This window comes from Paramormyrops kingsleyae, chromosome 9 (genome assembly GCF_048594095.1).
Source record: "Paramormyrops kingsleyae isolate MSU_618 chromosome 9, PKINGS_0.4, whole genome shotgun sequence".
Classification (NCBI taxonomy): domain Eukaryota; kingdom Metazoa; phylum Chordata; class Actinopteri; order Osteoglossiformes; family Mormyridae; genus Paramormyrops; species Paramormyrops kingsleyae.
The window spans coordinates 14,678,798-14,700,159 of record NC_132805.1 but is presented as its reverse complement, the minus strand read 5'-3'; the positions used below and the strand labels follow the sequence as shown (position 1 = coordinate 14,700,159).

The window sequence follows — 21,362 nt, the reverse complement described above, 5'->3', positions numbered from 1 at the left end:
ATTCGGGGTGGGGGTGTCAATGAGGTTACATACAGACTGTTGGGGGCAAATGGGTTTATTTCCTCCTGGGTGGCCATCAGGGATTAACGAGGTGCAGCGTACTTTATGATGTTGGGGTGCGCAGGCACTACACAGCAGCTGAAGTGTTTTTTGGGTCTGCTCATGTCCTGCGCGCGGTACCAGCTGCCTGTCTCCGGATCAAAACACTCCACCTTGTTCGTGATCCTAAACTCGTCGCTGCCACCCATCACAAACAGGAGGTTATCCACCACTGCGATGCCAAAATCACTGCGCGGTGTGGACATGGGGGCCACAGCATGCCAGCGGTTTGTTGTAGGGTCATAGGCCTCCATGGTCTGCAGGTGATCAGGCCTGTTGATACCGCCCACCTGGGAGAATCCATAGGTAAGTGAACACTCAGACACCAAAGGGATGGGCAAACATCAACTTTCCCAAAGTCATAAATTCTTAAGGAATTTTTGTCCTAAGAAACCGGGCTCCTTAGAACCTCCCATTATCTATAAATGACACAAGCTTATATCTCATATGTGTTCAACATACATGTCAACCCATCTGCAATGAAAACATGGATTTGGGCAACAGAAAACTTGTACAATTCGGTGAAAACTGAGAGCCATCAAAAAAGACTCCTTATGCTAATATATTTAGCTTTTTGTTGTTGTTATTACTTAAAAAGAACACTTGTAGCTAATCAGACACTGAAAAAACAATCAAAAGTGTAACTGCGCTGGTGCCAATGGGAGAAAAACTGTTAAAATTTTAAGCATTCGCCACTTGTGTGTTTTTGCTTTGAAGATATTCATATTGAACTGCAAATGCCTCAATATGCCTCAACGCTTAAAACAAATGAGGTGGAACAGTAAGTTATGTATGTTTGAAGTAGCCTAGTTAAATATTTTTTGTCATACATTTTTTCCATCTGTATTTACTAGCTTAAAAAAAAATAATATGTAAAGTATAACAAAGTAAAAAGAGCTCTTGTATCGGAATCTGTATCGGTATCGGCAGTTGTGTATCCAAATCGGATCGGAACTGAAAAAACGTGGATCGCCCATCTCTAGTAGTGCCCATCTCCCCCAGTAGATTCATTTATAACCCAGAAATGAATGCAGGGTAGCATATACGTTTTTATGTGTATTAAGATAAGCCTTTGAAGCAGCTATTTCTGGAATTGAACTGTTTTGTTTGGTCTAAATGCATCACAATCAAAGACACAGCAGCAAAGACAAAAAAAGACAAAGTCTCACAGGTAAAATGTGAGATTTGACACAGAAAGGAATCACTCACCGCATAGATCTTCCCATGATATGCAGTGACTCCAAGGCTATGACGGGGAGTGCTCATTGGAGCGATCATGGTCCATTCCTCAGTGAGTGGATCATAGCACTCTGCTGAGAAAAGGGTCTCCGTTCCGTTGTGACCCCCACAGATGTATATCTATGAAAACCAGTTTAACTGTGAAGACCGTTATGCTGTATATAATTGGGGTTGGAGGTTACAAATAAAGTTCGCTGTGACTCAAAAATAAAAACATGTGATATGGATAGTGTATGACAGGGTTCCCCAGTTCAGGTCCTGGTGGCCAGAGTCCAACGCAGTTTGCAGATTTCCCTTCTCAAACACACCATAATCAGCTAATTTTCAGGTGTAGTATAGGTGTTTGAAAAGGGAAACCTGCAAACTGTTTTTGATTCTGGCCCCTTAGGAACGGAATAATGGAAACCTGGCGTGGGAACACCATTTCATCTATTTCACCAGAGGTGGCAATTTCGGGTCCAGAAAGTAAAACTCCAGACCGAGATTTTGTTTCAACCAACCAGTTGAGTACTCTGTGACTGTGACTCTTTATACTCAACTGGTTGGTTGAAAGTAAATCATGGTCTGGATTTTTACTTTCTGGACCTGAAATTGCCCTCTCTCTATTTCACAGGTCTTGGACAATGACACACACAGCACTACCCAATGTGCCACTAATGCAGACCAATAATGCATTTATCCAAACACTTAAGTTTAACTTAATAATTATGGATTAAAATCAGCAATCTGAAGAGAAAGAGAGCTCGTGACTGTGCAAAATACTCAATTTCAAGGGGAAAATGAGGGTAAACACAGTCAGACGGCCTCCCATTAAACTACCTTGCCATTCAGGGTGGTGGCACTGGCATTGTTCCGCCACTCATTCATGGGCTCGATCAGGGTCCATTCGTTGGTTTCTGGGTCATACCGCTCAACTTTGTTGAGGGGCCTGAAACCAATATGGCCACCCATGGCGTAGATAAAGCCATCAAGCACGGCTACGCTAACATTACAGCGGTGCCAGTGCATTGGGGCCATCTCCTGCCATGTCCGTGTCATGGGGTTGAATCTGCGCACGGTATTGGTGAAGTTTTGGCCATCAAACCCCCCAATACAGTACACAAATCCATCGACATACACGGTGCCATGGCCGGCTAGGTAGCTCTGCTCCTCTTGCGTAACATCCACCCAACGGTCGGCCTGTGTGTCGTACGCGTCGATCCAGTTGTTTGTACGCATATTCCAGCCCCCAACAGCCAGCAAGATGTCAGATGGCAGGCGTGGGCGGATCAGAGGGTTTTCAAAGTCAGAGCTTGGACTTTCAACGTCGAGATCATACATGACCTTCAAGACATCATTGACAATGGGCCTGCATGCCGCATTGGTCTTCACTAAATCGTTGTTTTTCACGATCTTCATGAAATATTCCGGATCCATGCGAGCCATCCGGACCTACACAGGAAACAAGAAGGAGGGAATTCCCATGAGTTCCTTAGTGCTTTCTGTGCATCTCTGGAGATGTGACAGCTAACACTTGTTTAATGTAAGACATTTGAGTGTGTTGTTTTCCATTTATTTGTTTGTTAGACTCTACTGTTGGTTTTATGACTTAGAAGCCCAGGTTGTAGACTTATGGGACATGGAAATGGAGGTTCAGTCTCTAGCTACTACAATAAGGACTTCACTGAAAGAGTATTCTATTGTTATGTCCACGTCCGCAAGAATGTTGGATAATTACAGTCACCTTTGGTAACAGGACTGAAATATGGGCCTCTCTGCTGACAGGCTCGTGCTTGATCCATCGGAGGATGGCGTCAAACACCACATCCTCCTGTGTGACATTCAGCTCATCCTTCTCAATGATGTCACACAGCTGTTGCAAGGTGAGCTCCGGGAACTCCACTGAGGTGGTGGCAACCTCCTTGAAGTTCCTCAGGATTGAATGGAAGGCAGACTGGCGCAGCTCATTGAGGCAGTAGATGTCTGCGATTTGAAAAATGCCAATGCAGTTCTGGGGGCAGAGCTGGTCATGCAGAAAATCGCAGCATCGCTGTACAATGCCCAGGATGTTTAGCTGGTCAGCGGCTAACAGGAGGTCCTCCACATTGTCAGCCGTGACAAGCACAGAGTGCGTGTAGGCGTACTCGATGATCTGCCTCAGTGTTTCTGGGAAAATGCCTGGGAATTGGTATTCCCGATTTCCTGAATCATTCCAGTCACTGGTGAACAAAGCCCTGAAAAACAATCCAGATGTGACTCATTTAACAAATATGGGTTTTGCAGGCAAAGTTAAATAAGGGGTTTTCTAACTTTTGAACCAGGGACCCCAAAATGAATATTGGCGAGAGCTAAAAACCCCCTGCCACAGATGATCACATAGGTACTTAAAAACTAGGCATCTGGTCAGGAAGGCCTTTAATCGTATTTTTCCAGCAGTGGCTCCCCCTAAATATTTTTCACTTGGACTGGAGGGCAGGTCCACTGGAATATTTTTTTTTGCCTCTAATTGACATGGTCCCCTATGTATATCATACAGTTATTGTTACTATTATTACTATATGTCAGAATGTAAGGTGGCTCAGAAATATTTCTTATTAGCCCTGACCTACACTAACATAACACAATAATGCATTTAAAAACTTTCTGTTATCACAGAAGCTCATTGCCAGGTAGAAGTCACCGGAAAAAGAGAGAAAAATCTGACACCTTGTTGTTTTGACATCATCAGCATATATGGGTCACAGCTACTTACTCGAAATAGGTGCTGCAGCCACACAGAACTACTCTGTGGGCTTCGAATTTTACGTTGTCCGCGACAAGGACCACGTCACAGAGCTTTCCGGCCAGCCGCAGCTCGTTGAATTTTTGGAAAGACTTCTTTCTCTCCATGTTGTGTCTCATCATTTTCCCAAAAGCCAATGTCTCTTCCATTTCTCTTGCTTATTTCCCTCGAAATGACCAGCAACTGACTTATATACGTATGATGACTATACGTTCTAAATACGCAACGACTCCGTTTTTACGTCAAAATGTTCAGTATTTAGTTTTGTTTACTTTCAAATACAACAACAACAACAAATTTATTTTTGTATAGCGCATTATCACAACATTACATTGTCCCAAAGCGCTTTACAGCATCCCCACCCAAAGCCCCCAGTGAGTAAGCCATAGGCGACAGTGGCAAGGAAAAACTCCCTAGAAGGAAGAAACCTTGGGAGGGACCAGACTCAAAGGGGGAGCCCATCCTCCAGGGGCCGGCAGGGAGAGTCAAATACAGTGTAGTCTGAAACACAAACGCAGAGTAGGGGGGAGATGACAAGCCGGTGCCAACACTTCCTCCAATCGCCAGGCAGCCAGAAGGCAGGGAGCGGGTCGTACAAGGAAGATGACACTGGCAGAACGGCGAGCTGGATGCACGGTCGTCATTGGCAGTGGCGACGTCACATGTTGCAGGGTGTGCTGGACATCTTGATAGATTGAAGGCTCCAGGTAGCACCACCCAGGAGAAGGTGGTGGAAAAAAAATGCAATTAGTCAAAGTAAGGGAGACTATAGGCAGTGCTAAAAGTTAGATGAGTGCAATATGAAGTGCAATGCTCCGGCAGATATGGCTATGGCAGCATAAGTAGGAGGGAGAAATCTACGTGTGTGTGTGCGTGTGTGTGTTTGTTGTGGTGGGGGGGGGGGGGTATTTTTCGTACGTGGATTACTCGTAAATTTAGCCTGATCATAATTGTTTACGATTTGGCATGATCCTGAATCTGTCGGTTTTTGGAAACTCTTGCTGGATGTGTTGTCATAGCAACACATCCAAATCCTCAAACCTGCTCGGAGCAGGTTTGTTCTGTGTAAACAATGATTAGCTCACACACGTAATCAGTGTCCGTGCATGGAAATCCGTTCAGTCATGGCCTCGCCATTCATGGATGTGCGACCAATTGCAATCGGTACACTAATAATAAGAAGGGAATTTCAAATTGAAAGGGTTTTCTGCGCGATCGGCAAGATCCTTTATTAATGTTGCCGGATGATATTCTTTTCGAACGATACTGCTTCGGCCGAGATGGAATATCATATCTTAAACGTTTATTGGCTCCGAATAGTAGAAGTCCAAATAAGCGAAGTCGGGCTCTCGCAGCCACACAGACAATGTGCATTGCCTTGAGATATTTTGCAAGCGGCATTTTTTTTTGTATACTGCAGGCGATGCGGATAATATATCAAAGAGTACAGTTTGCGGGGCAATTCGAAATTGTTTTTCCCGAACACCTGTGAGTGCAGGCTATTAAAGATGCGTTTTATGCCACTGCAGGTAATGTATACGCAATAAAACTACAGTTCTATAAAGAATTTAAAAACCACACTGATACAGTCAAACCTCCCTTATCCGGGTACATTCTAAAACGCTTAATGTGAAAAAGCTTAATGTGGTTTAATGTACCAAAATAACGACCAATAATCACCAAATTTCGCACACACACATCCGGGGTAACACTTTATAATACTGTTCCGTAGTTAACAGGTAAATATGCAAGAAGTAAGCAGCAGCAAAGGAGTAGTGCTTCATTAACACCTACTGTAAATCGGTACTATTAACTACTAAGGAATTATGGTTAATTACTCAATAGGTAATAGTGAACTAATTCTATTTCACTTAAACATTTACTGAGTTCTTTTTAAGGGGTTAATAAGAACAATGAATGTTAATATAGCTTATTTGTTTCACTTAAACATTCTTCATGCTTCAAATTAAACATGCTTCAAATTAAATGTTTAAAATGAACTTATGCTGTTGTGTCATGAAGTGTTACATGAATGTTTAAGTGAAACAAATAAGCTATGTTAACATTCATTGTTCTTATTAACCCCTTAAAAAGAACTAGGTAAATGTTTAAGTGAAAGAAATAGAAGCTTACTCAGTAACACCACATTCATTACTAATGAGTTACAGTGTGTTTCACTTTATAATACTGTTCTAGTTCTTTAGTAGCTCCTATGGAAGAAGTCAGTAATGCCAAATTCATTACTAATGAGTTACAATTAGTTTTATTTAGATCATTAGTAAGACTCCATTCCTTATTTAAAATGCATACATTAATTTCTTAATGTTTAGAAAAGATCAACAATATGTGGTGGAGCACATCTTGTGGCAAAACACGAGTCTCTGATTGACCATCCCTTCAGTTGGACTTCAAAGCACAGTTTGAAGAACGCTGGCACACGGACGGAAGTGAGGTAAATAATTAAAATGTAGGTACTGTATACATATTTTAGGCAGTAATATTTTGTAGATTAAGTTGTATGTCATACAAACAAGTAGGAAGAAAGAAGCCTGTTATTCCAAAAGGAAAAAAATGGCAAAAACCATTGAGAGCAGTAGCCTGTAAGTTCCTGTTAGTCCAAAAAAAAAGCACTGTTCATTTGATGAGTAATGAACTAGTAGTTATTAGAAATAATCCATAGTTAGTAGGCTACTTAATTCCCAATGAGACCAGCAATACTCAATAGTTCCTAATGAAGTAATAGCGAAGTACGATAATAATTATTTCACTATTACCTATTGAGTTAATAGGTAATAGTGAAATTATTAGCATAACTCCTTAGTAGTTAATAGTACCAATTTAGGTGTTAATGAAGCATTACTCCTTTGTTGCTGCTTACTTCCTGCATATTTACCTGTTAACTACGGAACAGTATTATAAAGTGTTACCCACATCGGGTCATAAAGACTTTCACCTGACAAAGAATCTAAACCTAAATGCTAAGAATATGGACTTTATACTACGTTAAGCGTTTTCCCCTCCATTGACTCCCATTATAAAGAAAAAGCTTAATGTAATTTAAACTACCAACACAAATCTGGTCATAAACACTTTCACCTGACAAAATATCAAAACCGAAATACAAGGAATATGGACTTTATTTTACGTTAACCGTTTTCCCTCAATTGGCGCCTGTTATAAGGAAAAGGCTTAATGTAACTTAAATTACCAAGACAGTCACCAAAAATCACTATATTTCGCACAAACAAATCTGGTCATAAACACTTTCAACTGACAAAATATAAAAACCGAAATACAAGGAATATGGACTCTATTTTACGTTAAGCGTTTCCCCCTCCATTAGCGCCCATTATAAGGAAAAGGCATAATGTAATTTAAACTACCAAGAAAGCCACCAAAAATCACCAACCTTCTCACACATATATCTGGTCATAAACACTTTCACCTCACAAAATATCAAAACCGAAATACAAGGAATATGGACTTTATTTTACGTTAACCGTTTTCCCTCAATTGGCGCCTGTTATAAGGAAAAGGCTTAATGTAACTTAAATTACCAAGACAGTCACCAAAAATCACCATATTTCGCACACACAAAGCTGGTTATAAACACTTTCACCTGACAAAATATCAAAACCGAAATACAAGGAATATGGACTCTATTTTACGTTAAGCGTTTTCCCCTCCATTAGCGCCCATTATAAGGAAAAGGCTTAATGTAATTTAAACTACCAAGAAAGCCACCAAAAATCACCAACCTTCTCACGCATATATCTGGTCATAAACACTTTCACCTGACAAAATATCAAATCCGAAATACAAGGAATATGGACTTTATTTTACGTTAACCGTTTCCCTGCATTGGCGCCTATTATAAGGAGAAGGCTTAATGTAATTTAAACTACCAAGAAAGCCACCAAAGATCACCAACCTTCTCACGCATATATCTGGTCATAAACACTTTCACCTGACAAAATATCAAAACCGAAATACAAGGAATATGGACTTTATTTTACGTTAAGCGTTTTCCCCTCCATTGACGCCCATTATGATTATAAAGAAAAGGCTTAATGTAACTTAAACTACAAAGACAACCACCAAAAATCACTATATTTCGCACACACAAATCTGGTCATAAACACTTTCACCTGACAAAATATCAAAACCGAAATACAAGGAATATGGATTTATTTTACGTTACGCGTTTTCCCCTCCATTGGCGCCCATTATGAAGAAAAGGCTTAATGTGATTTAAAGTACCAAGACAGCCATGAAAATTCACCAAACTTCTCACACATATATCTGGTCATAAACACTTTCACCATTAAAATTCTAATATAAGTTTACTTTGCTTCCCTATATTTTCCAGGTAGGGAAAAATGCTTAATTTTAGGTGAAGTAAGGAAATGGCCAATCACAAAAAATAAAGGACACAAACGGGCCAATGAAATTAAGCGAAATAACGGACTCAACTATTTAAGACTTCGCCAGCAGCGATAAGGCACAGTCGTCTTGTTCGCAGCGTCCCGAAATTCTTTACAAATTAGTAGTGCAAATTCAATTTCAATCCAACAGTCTTTTTCAAGGCTCATCTCTTAACAACCACTTTAGATTTACATTTTATTGGTGCCATTTATAGTAGTTATAATAATTATAATATAATAATTGTAGTCATTTTATATATATACACACATTTATTTATTCAAACATTATACATATATACCATAATATTACAATATTGTCATAGTTCTATTCTTGTAATTCGTCAAAATCTGTCATGCAACGGCCTTTTTCAAGGCTCATCTCTCAACAGCCTTTTAAGAGGCTACTAGGGTAATATTTTACCATAGTGTCCTTCATAACAGACATATTCTCAAAATACTGTCATTCAACAGCCACTCTCAAGGCTAATCTCTCAATAATTGTGGTAGTTGTGGTGACGAACTGAGAAATTATGTCTTTCATGCGAAAACAGTCCGAGTTTGCTCTGGCTGAAATAGAGGCCATTCTTCTTAATGCCGAAAGGTACAAAGGTTTCATTTCCAATGAACCACCCCTGGAGCCAAAGGGGGGTGATGTATACCTATATAGGAGTCTGAAGGGAGGAAGATCTAGCATGGATTTTTGTTTTGACCAAATGCTGTGGAAACAGAAAGGGTCAAATTATAACAACATTAAAAAATACGGTGGAAGAGTGATGAAGCGGTATTACCATATTAGGACACCTCAATATGACAAGGGATCATCAGAATTTAAAAAGAATGTGTACTGTTTAGTACAGCAAGAAGAAGATAATTTGGCGACAAATTTATTTTTGATTCACTACCTGGGGGATGAGAGTGTGAAAACCAGACGATCAGGCCTCTCACAAAAGAAGCTTTTATGCCACAGGAGAAAGGTGCAGTCATATGCTGCAGAGATGAAGGCTGTACCTATAAGAGAAACAGAGTACAACTCCACCTTGCAAAGGCGAAAGCTAAGCCACACAAAAGCTAAGAACTGGACCCTGTGCTACTCATCAAAATGTAAGAGTGACCCAGAGTACAGGGATGAGTACATTTTGTGTGTCATTTGTAGGTGGTGGTTTCACCTTAAGTGTATAAAGTCAACTGACCGTTTAGTCGTTACTTGTACCGACTACCACAAATGTTTAATGTGTTCTAGCTAAACCAGTGAATGTGGAATTTTGACTGGCAATCTTTCACATCTATAAAAAAATATGAATATTAGTTTTACATACTAGGAGTTACAAACAACAAAAGTTGTGCCAACTTATTCTCTTTTGTTCAGATGATTTATGTTTCATATAGGTGAAAATAGGTTATATAGGTTAGGGTTAGGGTTAGGCTTAGGGTTTTGCTAAGAATTCAAAAAAATGTGTGCCATCTAATATTTATAAATGAAGATAACAAAACAGTCATTTAGCATGTTTATTTACAACATGATAGTAATAAATAATAGCAGACAGATTTTGAGGATCCCAGTGGGGAATGAAAACAAACTTGACTGTGAAGTGTAGCTACCAGTTGTGCCACCTATAGAGAGCTGGGGGTCACAGGCCTTGCTCAAGGGGCCCCACATGTGCTGACACTGGGCTTGAACAGGTGACCTTTGAACCATGAGTAGAGAGGCTTAGCTCACACAGCCACATGCTCAGGTGTATGGAACATAAGCTGAATAAGTTCCTAACACAAAAACGCTGTTCACAGAGTTTTGGCAGTGTCCACAAGTGGCAGCTCAGTGGGTTAAACCTCTGTGCCTCTGACCCAAAGATTGACTGTTCAAGCCCGACCAGCACATCTTTGGGCTCTGTTTTTGTACCCCTGGGCACTGCAATGGGTGAAGCCTTAGCATGCTAAACTGAAATTTTAAAGTCTTTACACATATGAAAGATAAGTCTTAAGAAAAGTCAATAGGTTTGAACAAGTTTTTTTGTTAGCAATTCGATCTAAGTATGTACAACTATGGAGATGAAATATAAATTATCTGAATGAAAAATAATTCGTTTAAAGTCTTGTCTCCTCCTTGGATTGCCACCTTATCGTGGTGGAGGGGTTTGTGTGCCTCCGTGAACCTGGGGGCTAGGTTGTCGGGGGCAATAGCCCCTGGTAGGGTCTCCCAAGGCAAAAAGGTCCCAGGGGAGGGGCCAGACAAAGAGCAATCCAAAAGAACCCTATGAAAAAGTTATCAATCAAAGTCCTGTTTCCCTCGCCCGGACTAGGGTCACCGGGGCCCCACCCTGGAGCCAGGCCTGGGGGAGGGGCCCGTTGGCGAGCGCCTGGTGGCCGGGCCTTGGCCCGTGGGGCCCGGCCGGGCACAGCCCGAAAGAGGCACGCGGGACTGTCCCCAGGTGGGCCCACCACCCGCAAGGGGAATGTCAGGGGTTCGGTGCATTGTGGATCGGGTGGCGGCCAAGGGAGGCCCTGGCGGTCCGATCCCCGGCTGACAAAACTGGCTTTCGGGACATGGAATGTCACCTCTCTGGTGGGGAAGGAGCCTGAGCTTGTGCGTGAGGTTGAGAGGTATCGACTAGATATAGTCGGGCTCACCTCAACACATAGCTTGGGTTCTGGAACCAATCTCCTGGAGAGGGGCTGGACGCTCTTTTACTCTGGAGTTGCGGCGGGTGAGCGACGCCGGGCTGGGGTAGGGCTATTGGTGGCCCCACAGTTCGGTGCATTAACATCGGAGTTTACCCCGGTGAACGAGAGGGCTGTTTCCCTGCGCCTTCGGGTCGGGGATAGGTCTCTGACTGTCATCTGCGCTTATGCGCCGAATGTCAGTTCGGAGTACCCGGCCTTCTTGGATTCCCTTAGCGGTATGCTATTTGGTGTGCCGCGGGGGGATCCCATCGTTTTGCTGGGGGACTTCAACGCTCACGTGGGCAATGACAGTGTGACCTGGAAGGGGGTGATTGGGAGGAACGGCCTCCCTGATCTGAATCCGAGTGGTGTTCAGTTATTGGACTTCTGTGCAATGCATGGTTTGTCCATAACGAACACCATGTTCGAGCATAAGGGTGTCCATAAGTGGACATGGTACGAACATGCCCGGGGCTACAGGTCGATGATCGATTTTATAATCGTATCAACTGATCTGCGGCCCTCTGTCTTGGACACTCGGGTAAAGAGAGGGGCAGAGCTGTCAACTGATCACCACCTGGTGATGAGTTGGCTCAGGTGGCGGGGGAGGAAGCCGGTCAGACCTGGTAGGCCCAAGCGTATAGTGAGGGTCTGCTGGGAACGTCTGGCAGAGGCTCCTGTTCGCTGGAGCTTTAACTCGTGCCTCCGGCAGAATTCCGACTGCATGCCGGGGGAGGTAGGGGACATTGAGTCCGAATGGACACTGTTCCGGACCTCCATTGTGGAAGCGGCCGTACGGAGCTGTGGCTGCAGGGTGGTCGGTGCCTGTCGTGGCGGTAACCCCCGTACCTGATGGTGGACACCAGAGGTGAGGGGGGCCGTGAAGCTGAAGAAGGAGGCTTACCGGGAATTATTAGCCCGGGGGTCTCCGGACGCAGCTGATGGGTACCGGCGGGCCAGGCGGAACGCGGCTCGGGCGGTCGCAGAAGCAAAAACCCGGGCGTGGGAGGAGTTCGGTGAGGCCATGGAAAGTGACTTTCGGTCGGCCTCAAAAAGGTTCTGGCAAACCATACGGAGTATCAGGAGGGGGAAGCAGCTCCTGGTTCCTACTATTTATAGTGGGGGGGGGGGCTGTTGACCTCACCTGGGGACATCATCCGGAGGTGGAAGGAATACTTTGAGGACCTCCTCAACCCTGCCTCCGATACATCTACGCATACTGCCTTTGAGACATCTGAGGGCGCAGAGCCCGAGGGTGCTGGGGGGGGCTTGCCCATCACTGAGGCTGAGGTGGCCGCGGCGGTTAAACAACTCCGTGGTGGCCGGGGGTGGACGAGATCCGCCCGGAGTACCTGAAGGCTCTAGATGTTGTGGGGCTGTCGTGGCTGACACGCCTTCTCAACAGTGCGTGGAGGTCAGGGACAGTGCCGCTGGATTGGCAGACTGGGGTGGTGGTCCCCTTATTTAAGAAAGGGGACCGGAGGGTGTGTTCCAACTACAGGGGGATCACACTTCTCAGCCTCCCTGGGAAGGTCTATTCCAGGGTACTGGAGAGGAGGGTGAGATCGATAGTCGAATCTCGGATTCAGGAGGAACAATGCGGTTTTCGTCCTGGTCGTGGAACACTGGACCAGCTTTATACCCTTGCAGGGGTACTGGAGGGGGCCTGGGAGTTTGCCTATCCAGTCTACATGTGTTTTGTAGATTTGGAAAAGGCTTACGACCGGGTTCCCCGAGGTGCTCTGTGGGGGGTGCTTCGAGAGTATGGGGTCCGGGGTCCACTGTTGTGGGCGATCCGGTCCCTGTACGAACGGAGCAGAAGCTTGGTCCGCATTGCCGGCAATAAGTCGGACGTGTTCCAGGTGCGTGTTGGGCTCCGCCAGGGCTGCCCTTTGTCATCGGTCCTGTTTATCATATTTATGGACAGGATTTCTAGGCGCAGCCAAGGCGTTGAGGGTGTCCAGTTTGGTGACCTCAGGATTGCCTCGCTGCTTTTTGCAGACGATGTCGTCCTGTTGGCTTCATCTGCTGGGGATCTCCAGCAGGCACTGGGGCGGTTCGCAGCCGAGTGCGAAGCGGCAGGGATGAGGATTAGCACCTCCAAGTCCGAGACCATGGTTCTCAGCCGGAAACGGGTGGTTTGCCCTCTTCGGGTTGGGGAAGACGTACTGCCTCAAGTGGAGGAGTTTAAGTATCTCGGGGTCTTGTTCACGAGTGAGGGTAGGCGGGATCGGGAGTTGGATAGACGGATCAGAGCGGCGTCTGCAGTTCTGCAGGCGCTTAACCGGTCCGTCGTGGCTAAGAAAGAACTGAGCCAAAAAGCCAAACTCTCGATCTATTGGTCCATCTTTGTCCCTACCCTCACCTATGGTCATGAGCTATGGGTAATGACCGAAAGAACGAGATCGCGAATACAAGCGGCCGAAATGAGGTTTCTCCGCAGGGTGTCTGGGCTCTCCCTTAGGGATAGGGTGAGAAGTTCGGATATCCGGGAGGGCCTCGGAGTAGAACCGCTGCTTCTTCACGTCGAAAGGAGCCAGTTGAGGTGGTTTGGACATCTGGTGCGGATGCCTCCTGGGCGGGTACCCAGGGAGGTTTTCCATGCCTGTCCTACAGGGAGGAGGCCCCGAGGCAGGCCCAGGACTCGCTGGAGGGATTATATCTCTCGGCTGGCCTGGGAACGCCTCGGTGTCCCCCCCGAGGAGCTGGTGGGGTTAGCTGGGGAGAGGGAGGCCTGGGTGCCTCTACTGAAGCTGCTACCCCCGCGACCCGAACCCCGGACAAGCGGAAGATGATGGATGGATGGATGGATGGATGGATGGAAAAATAATTACTCAGCAGAACAATAGGTGGTTTTCAAAATCTAGTGCAATAAGTTGGCTTAAATTTTATGTTGCCTTAACTTTTTGTTTTTCATAGTGCACGGATTGACGCATTAACTGACTACTCGGGAAACAGTATTCCACATAAAGTGCAATTAAAAACAAATCACAAACGGTAGGCCTATATCCCAAATAATTTCACAGTCACAGAATTTTATAACCTTACTTACCTAAGAACGCACTTCTTAAATCATAAATCTTATGTAGTCCAACAACGTTCACCCCTTCTGCCGACTAAAAAACTGCTTATCCAACGCGTTAGTTTCCAGGGGCTGTCGGTTACATTAGCCGTCTCTTACGCAATCGAACAATAAGTAGTTGAGGACGGCCATTGGATGGACGTCAACTGGGGTACCAACTGGAGCTTGGCACAAGTCCAGGGGTTTTAATTCCTACATAGAGGTTGCTGTATTCAGAACAGGGCTGTTGCAAATATTTTTTATTTATTTATTTATATATATATATATATAAATAAATAATCCCATGTGAAAATCTTATACTCCATTACATTTTTTATTGTCTTTTTAAATGCTTTTTCCCCATATAATGGGCGTCAATGGAGGGGAAAACGCTTAACGTAAGATAAAGTCCATATTCTTAGCATTTAGGTTTAGATTCTTTGTCAGGTGAAAGTCTTTATGACCAGATGTGTGTGTGCGAAATTTGGTGATTATTGGTTGCTATTTTGGTACATTAAACCACGTGCATTAAGCTTTTTCACATTAAGCGTTTTAGAGCGTACCCTTATCCGGACCTCCAATATACGGGCACCTCCCTGTACCGGGCAGCTCTAGGCACGCTCGTGGGCAAATTAATTTTACACAACCAGCAGCTGTTGTTACGAGCACCAGTCTAGGGTTGGGGTGTAACAGTTTGAAAGGGGACGTGAAGTAAGGGAAGGACAGGGTCCGATGGACAAGGGAATACACGTGGACAAAGGAGTATTTTTTTATATATATATTTTTCTGGTTTTATTGACAAGCCATGGACACAGAAAAAATACACCCGGTGCAAAAGGGAGAAAACAATAAACAAAACCCATCTTCGAAACGCAACCCAAAGCTAATTTACCGAAGTGTAGAGAAAACAAAAACAGAGCGACAAATTCTACACCTTACTCCCTATGCATATAACATAAGCTCGCAAAACAAAATGGGAATCACTCCCTATGCACCTGCAATGGAGAGCGAGCTAGAGGACGAGGCTGTGGGCGGAGTCTGCACGTGGAGGCGGAGCGATCGTCGAATGGAGGGCAAGCTGGAGGACGAGGCTGTGGGCGGAGCTGAACTTAGAGTGGCGCGTAACACTGTGCAAAATCCATGGCGTAGTTTCATGTTCCTCCAGAAGCTCGATATCGGTACAGAGTTGTTGCAGACCATTTTGGAATCTACGGTAGGCGATATTTGGAAGAGTAAAAGAAAAAAATCATCCAGCTCACTTGATACTGCTTAAAAACTGGATGCCCTTATGTGCGGCGTATTGTTTTTTTGTGCGTTTTTGGTGAGAGTGGGGAAATTAGGGAGGTATATTTACAATGGCTTAGCGTGGAAAGTGGGTGGCTTATTGGGAATGTTTTATGTATTGAGCATTTAAGCCTAATATAGTGACGATTTGCTGTGCCTTGTGTTACTGAATCGGGGTGGTGATTATTTATGCATAATAATCAGGTGTGTTAAAGTCTAACCTATCCCTACTTTAGACCTTTTGGGGATGTGCAATACTGCGTGATGGTGGGTGGCGCTAGTTGCTGGCTTGGTGTTCCGTGGGTTAGATAGCATACACGTATTCCTGCCTGCATTCACCTAAACCTGGTATTTTTTATGAACAGTATATTTTGTAAAGAATAAAGGAAAGTCAAGTATGTTCTGTGTGGGTTTTTGTGGGCAATCTGGGAACGACGACTGGACCGGTTAAAAAAAGGAAATTGCTGTTACATTACAATCTATTGAATTCTGGGCTGGGTTTGCTGGTAACGGTGCCTCTTAGCGTCTTGCGAAGACTTGAGAGGTATACCTTACAACATGTTTACTTTTCTAGGCATGCTTCCAGAACAATCCCATAAGAGGCTGATTAAGCGCGAGGTTACCAGGCCCCTGATCGAACACTTGACTGGGTTACATCGATGGTTTGAGGTTATTCCCTCTGTGCAGAAACTGCTTGCATGACTGCGGTATGAGAGAATATGCTGTTCTTTGTAAATATACCACTGCAGAAAAGCTTCACAATCAAACTGGTTAGAGCCTAAAATATAAAATAATCTAACCGTAAATTTGATTTTCGCTGATCGGGTGCAGGATCCCGCCTTCCCAGATTGTAGCATCACACCGTTTTAATTGTTTGTGTTCTTTAAAATGCCTGCATGCACCAGTATGTGCGTATGTCATTGATTTAACCGTTATAGGGAAAGAATTCGGGGTGGGGGTGTCAATGAGGTTACATACAGACTGTTGGGGGCAAATGGGTTTATTTCCTCCTGGGTGGCCATCAGGGATTAACGAGGTGCAGCGTACTTTATGATGTTGGGGTGCGCAGGCACTACACAGCAGCTGAAGTGTTTTTTGGGTCTGCTCATGTCCTGCGCACGGTACCAGCTGCCTGTCTTCGGATCAAAACACTCCACCTTGTTCGTGATCCTAAACCCGTCGCTGCCGCCCATCACAAACAGGAGGTTATCCACCACTGCGATGCCAAAATCACTACGTGGTGTGGACATGGGGGCCACAGCATGCCAGCGGTTTGTTGTAGGGTCATAGGCCTCCATGGTCTGCAGGTGCTCAAGCCTGTTGATACCGCCCACCTGGGAGATTCCATAGGTAAGTGAACACTCAGACACCAAAGGGATGGCCAAACATCAACTTTCCCAAAGTCATGAATTCTTAAGGAATTTTTGTCCTAAGAAATCGGGCTCCTTAGAACCTCCCATTATCTATAAATGACACAAGCTTATATCTCATATGTGTTCAACATACATGTCAAACCATCTGCAATGAAAACATGGATTTGGGCAACAGAAAACTTGTACAATTCGGTGAAAACTGAGAGCCATCAAAAAAGACTCCTTATGCTAATATATTTAGCTTTTTTTTATTGTTGTTACTTAAAAAGAACACTTGTAGCTAATCAGACACTGAAAAAAACAATCTGACCAATTATGTCTAGAACTAGAGAAAGTAATTAATAAAAAAAATCTAAACTTTACAACCCCAACTAGCAGTAGAGACTAGAGATGCACCGATACCGATATTCGGATCGGTATCGGCGCCGATCCAGACCTATTTGACGGATCGGGAATCGGCCATGCGTGACCGATCCACGTCCTATACTTACTTATTTAGTTTTTGGCAATCAATCGCACGACAGCTCTTTCCCATTTTATATGTGTGTTTTTGCGGAATTCAAATCGAACGCTATCACTGCCCCTAAGTCTTTTTTGCTACTCAGTGGGTGTGAGTACAGTGACTTCCGCCTGCTGTGAGGTCATGCGCATACCCTTCGCAGTACGAGGAGCGTAAGATAAGACGTGACGATCTGGGAGTATTTTATGGTGCGTTCGATTATTTCTCTCCAAGTCGGAACTCGGATGAAAACGTCACGATACGTCACGAAAAACATCACTTCCCGTCAGAAACACGCCCCTTTTATGACGTTGAAGTCGGATAAGATTTTGTTGCCCGAGTTGCCCTTGTGACGTAATTTCAACATGGCGACTTGGTTTGTTTGTAGTTTATTTACTGTTCGAAAAAAGAATATCGCTATGAATGTACTAAAATATTTTATAAAGCTTTTAATGTGGTTTGGCTAGTTCGTGTTTCTTGTTTGTCTCTCGGAAAAATCTAAATTTCTCCATTTTCTTCATTTGGAAAACTCCAAATCTGCTAAAATATAAAGCAACAACACACAGCAACGTGTTCATGGAGGCAGCCATGTTTGTTCCGAGATGTGGGTAGCTCGAACGGGAGATTGTCGGACGTGATGTCACTCAACTCGGAATTTCCGAGTTCCGAGAGAAAAACGAACGCACCATTAGGCTTTTAACAGAAACCGGAAGCACAGCGTTTTGCAATCTATGTAAAATAAGGTTTTGAGGTGGGAATAGCGTTTAATGGAAAATCCCAACTGCGAGACAAAACAAAGCAATGGATGATTTGGGAGTCGCTAACTTAATTGGACTGTTTTGCGAACTCGTTGCTTGTGATACAAGAGGGGCTGCCATTGCAACAAAAGTGTAACTGCGCTGATGCCAATGGGAGAAAAACTGTTAAAATTTTAAGCATTCGCCACTTGTGTATATTTGCTTTGAAGATATTCATATTGAACTGCAAATGCGTCAAAAACGCTTAAAACAAATGAAGTGGAACAGTACGTTATGTATGTTTGTAGTAGCCTAATTAAATATTTTTTGTCATACATTTTTTCCATCTGTATTTACTAGCTTAAAAAAAATAATATGTAAAGTATAACAAAGTAAAAAGAGCTCTTGTATCGGAATCTGTATCGGTATCGGCAGTTGTGTATCGAAATCGGATCGGAACTGAAAAAACGTGGATCGCCCATCTCTAAAAATTACTATATACTTTTGCAATTTAATTATGGTAGGACTGCACCACTTAGGTTGGGAAAATGTGGCTTAGTTTATTGTTAAAGAATTTTTATTGCCAATAAAATTCAATAACTTTCTTCCTATACACTGTAGTTCCACCAAAATCACTCTGCTCATCTAGTGTGTCATCATGGTATAATATATTTGTTTAACAATAAAACAAATAAAAAAATAAAATAAAAACACAAAGATGTTGCTTTGATATTTTGGAAACATTTCATAAATGTTACTTTTACTTTTACCTTTAACAGCTTCCTCTACCATTTAGTAGACCTCTGTAATTAACAAATTGCATGATCAATGTTTGAAAAAACTATTTATTTTTGTTTATATTGGCCTAAAGAGCAAAGAACTGATAAAAAATATTTTTTTCAATGGCTTTTTCTGGGTATGCCACTTAAAGGGTAAATGGGGACATTTCCCCAAACTAAGTGTTGTAGTATGACCATGATGACACTGTCGAGTTCTGTAGTGATTTTGGTGACACTACACTTAACTGTCACAAAGTTATTGAAAGTTATTCCTAATAAAAATAATTAAAAAAATCATTAAAAACAGACTAAGGTACATTTCCCCAAACTAAGTCCTGTAGAATGACCATGATGACACCCTAGATGTGTAGAGTGATTTTGGTGGTAGTACAATTGATAGGAGCAAAGTTATTGCATTTTATTTAATAATAATGATAGCGACAGCACAATCATTGCTTTTGATCATTTAGCCGATGTACAGAATCTCTGGTTTAAGCTACTTCCAGGATTGGCGGGTAGGTGCCTCTCTACTGTATCTGAACGGCACCTGCCACTAGAGCTGCCACTAGAGCTGCCACTACCGGCAGGCACTGTTCCCGAACAGCTCCTGTCACTGTTTAGCGCCACTAGCGACAGTACAATCATTGCTTTCTCAAATATTATCTTAAAGAGATGTACAGTCAGCAACAATAATATAATTCGTAGTCATATAAAGATTAAACAAGTCCTCAATTTATTTCCGTATCCCAGTTTATCCTAGCCGATTCACAGAATCTCTGGTTTACTTCCACGAGCGGCGGGGGCTGTCTCTGTACCCCGGCAGGACCTGTATTCGAACGGGACCTGCCACTGTTAAGCGCCACTAGCGACGGACAGAAGTGGCAGCTGCCGCTACCTGCCTTGGCGGGTGTCTGTGACGTCACTTCCTCCTGCCAGCTGCCGTTTCAAGACTGAACCCCCTCACTGCCCTCAGCCTAACGTTAACACTACTAACTTTTAGCCTGCTAGTTAATTTTAGCCAAACTCAAACTACATTTTAGTTCCTTCGTGTCAAACGTAAAATTTATAAAACAATACAAAATGGACTTACCCAACAGTAGTTTTTTTATATAGATATATTAACTTTCACCCTCCTCTCTCCTTGTCAGTAAATAAGACTCGTGAAAATGCGTTAACTTTTCCTCTCCCTCTCTCAAGATAATCTGGAATATCGCGGTATATCGCGAGACTGCCAACTGTTTCCAAATTCAAATTAAAAAACTTTATGTATCCACATGGGGAAATAAAACGCACGCAGAGTAAAGCGAGTAAACTTTTTTTTTATTTGACAATCCACAACCAATTCGGACTTTAAATGGTAACCAGGTATATACCTGTTCATATCTAAATGCATAAATTTCATAAAAATAATAAAATAATTTTTTAATATTCGAAAACACGGGGCGCATAATAATGCCAAATGCAGTGGCTTCACAATCACAGAGCACTTTGTGAATAATTTGTCATAAAACAATATGTAAATAAACATTATTGTGCATTTCATTAAAAAAATATATCATTTTCCCCCCACAATGAGTCTTGTTTGAATAGACGTACGTGTAAAGGACGTCAGTGGCCGTCTTTTCACAACCTCTTAAAAACTACTCGGGGCACTTACTTTTTATTGCAGTATTAACCAAGGTGTAAGCACAATCGCATTTGCATGTTTCGTGCTCAATTTCACAGTGGATTTAATAAAGGATCATGATGGACTGTAAATGCTCGTGTAAAGGACGTCACATAGTGGACCTTCGCTCACACATGCACTCACTATTAAAATGCACTTAGCTAAAACTCAAAGTGACAGCTATACATGCAACCCCAGACAACTGTAGACATGTACAAATGTATCTGAATGCATTTTTAGGCAATGTTCTGTGTCACATATTTTTACCGATTTATGCCGTCTTACCTCGACTGTTTTTGGCCGGGGACACAACGTCGCCGTCGGACAAATGTTTGCTGGGTTATCTTGTGCGCACAGAATAACTTGTGAGCACAAGAAAATAACTTGTGCCACACGATTTAAAAAAAAAAAATCACCCTATGGGACTAAGGGGGCTCCGTATTAAAGTGAGAATTTCACACGTACCGAAATAATAAAAATAACACATGCTATTAACATCCCTTCTTGTAGAATTAAAATACATTATTAAAGTCCGTTTCCAATGTTAATAATATAATTTAAATCGATCACCAAAATAATAAGTATGTACTTCAAAAGACTCGATTACTGTTCGGTTGAGTTAAAGTCCGGGCTGTGTGTGACGATTATGTGATATCTGGTACCACCTCCATGCATGTTTGCATAACGTCATGTTCGGATTCGCTTGTGGAGATTACGTGTTTCTGTCCCTCTAGTGGAGATCCTCCTGGTGGAGGTCTGCAGCCAGACCTTTCTCAGACAGT

At 43.1% G+C, this 21,362-nt stretch overlaps 1 protein-coding gene and 1 long non-coding RNA gene across 2 annotated transcripts in view; both read right to left on the bottom strand.

The window, feature by feature from the left end:
* The window catches only part of LOC140592621 (uncharacterized), a 64,632-nt gene extending 44,375 nt beyond the window's left edge, over positions 1-20,257 (bottom strand). The window contains exon 1 of the long non-coding RNA XR_011992983.1: positions 20,005-20,257. This is a non-coding gene — a long non-coding RNA (uncharacterized lncRNA). The remainder of the gene's footprint in view (positions 1-20,004) is intronic.
* On the bottom strand, positions 40-4,952 carry LOC140592617 (kelch-like protein 10). Its single transcript, XM_072716395.1, has 5 exons — positions 4,070-4,952; positions 3,062-3,551; positions 2,158-2,769; positions 1,309-1,458; positions 40-389 (listed from the first exon to the last, which is right to left on the bottom strand). The coding sequence occupies exons 1-5, from the start codon at positions 4,246-4,248 to the stop codon at positions 84-86; spliced, it is 1,737 nt and encodes a 578-aa protein (XP_072572496.1). The 5' UTR covers positions 4,249-4,952; the 3' UTR covers positions 40-83.
* Positions 20,258-21,362: the final 1,105 nt, after the last annotated feature.

Bases quoted from the DNA above. Each gene is read 5' to 3' on its own strand.
- LOC140592617 (XM_072716395.1), bottom strand. From the start codon at position 4,248: ATGGAAGAGACATTGGCTTTTGGGAAAATGATGAGACACAACATGGAG. The intron at 2,770-3,061 runs GTGACTGTAATT...TTTCCTGTGTAG, and splicing joins TTTCAGTCCTGTTACCAAAG to GTCCGGATGGCTCGCATGGA. The intron at 1,459-2,157 runs GTAGTTTAATGG...TGGTTTTCATAG, and splicing joins CCACCACCCTGAATGGCAAG to ATATACATCTGTGGGGGTCA.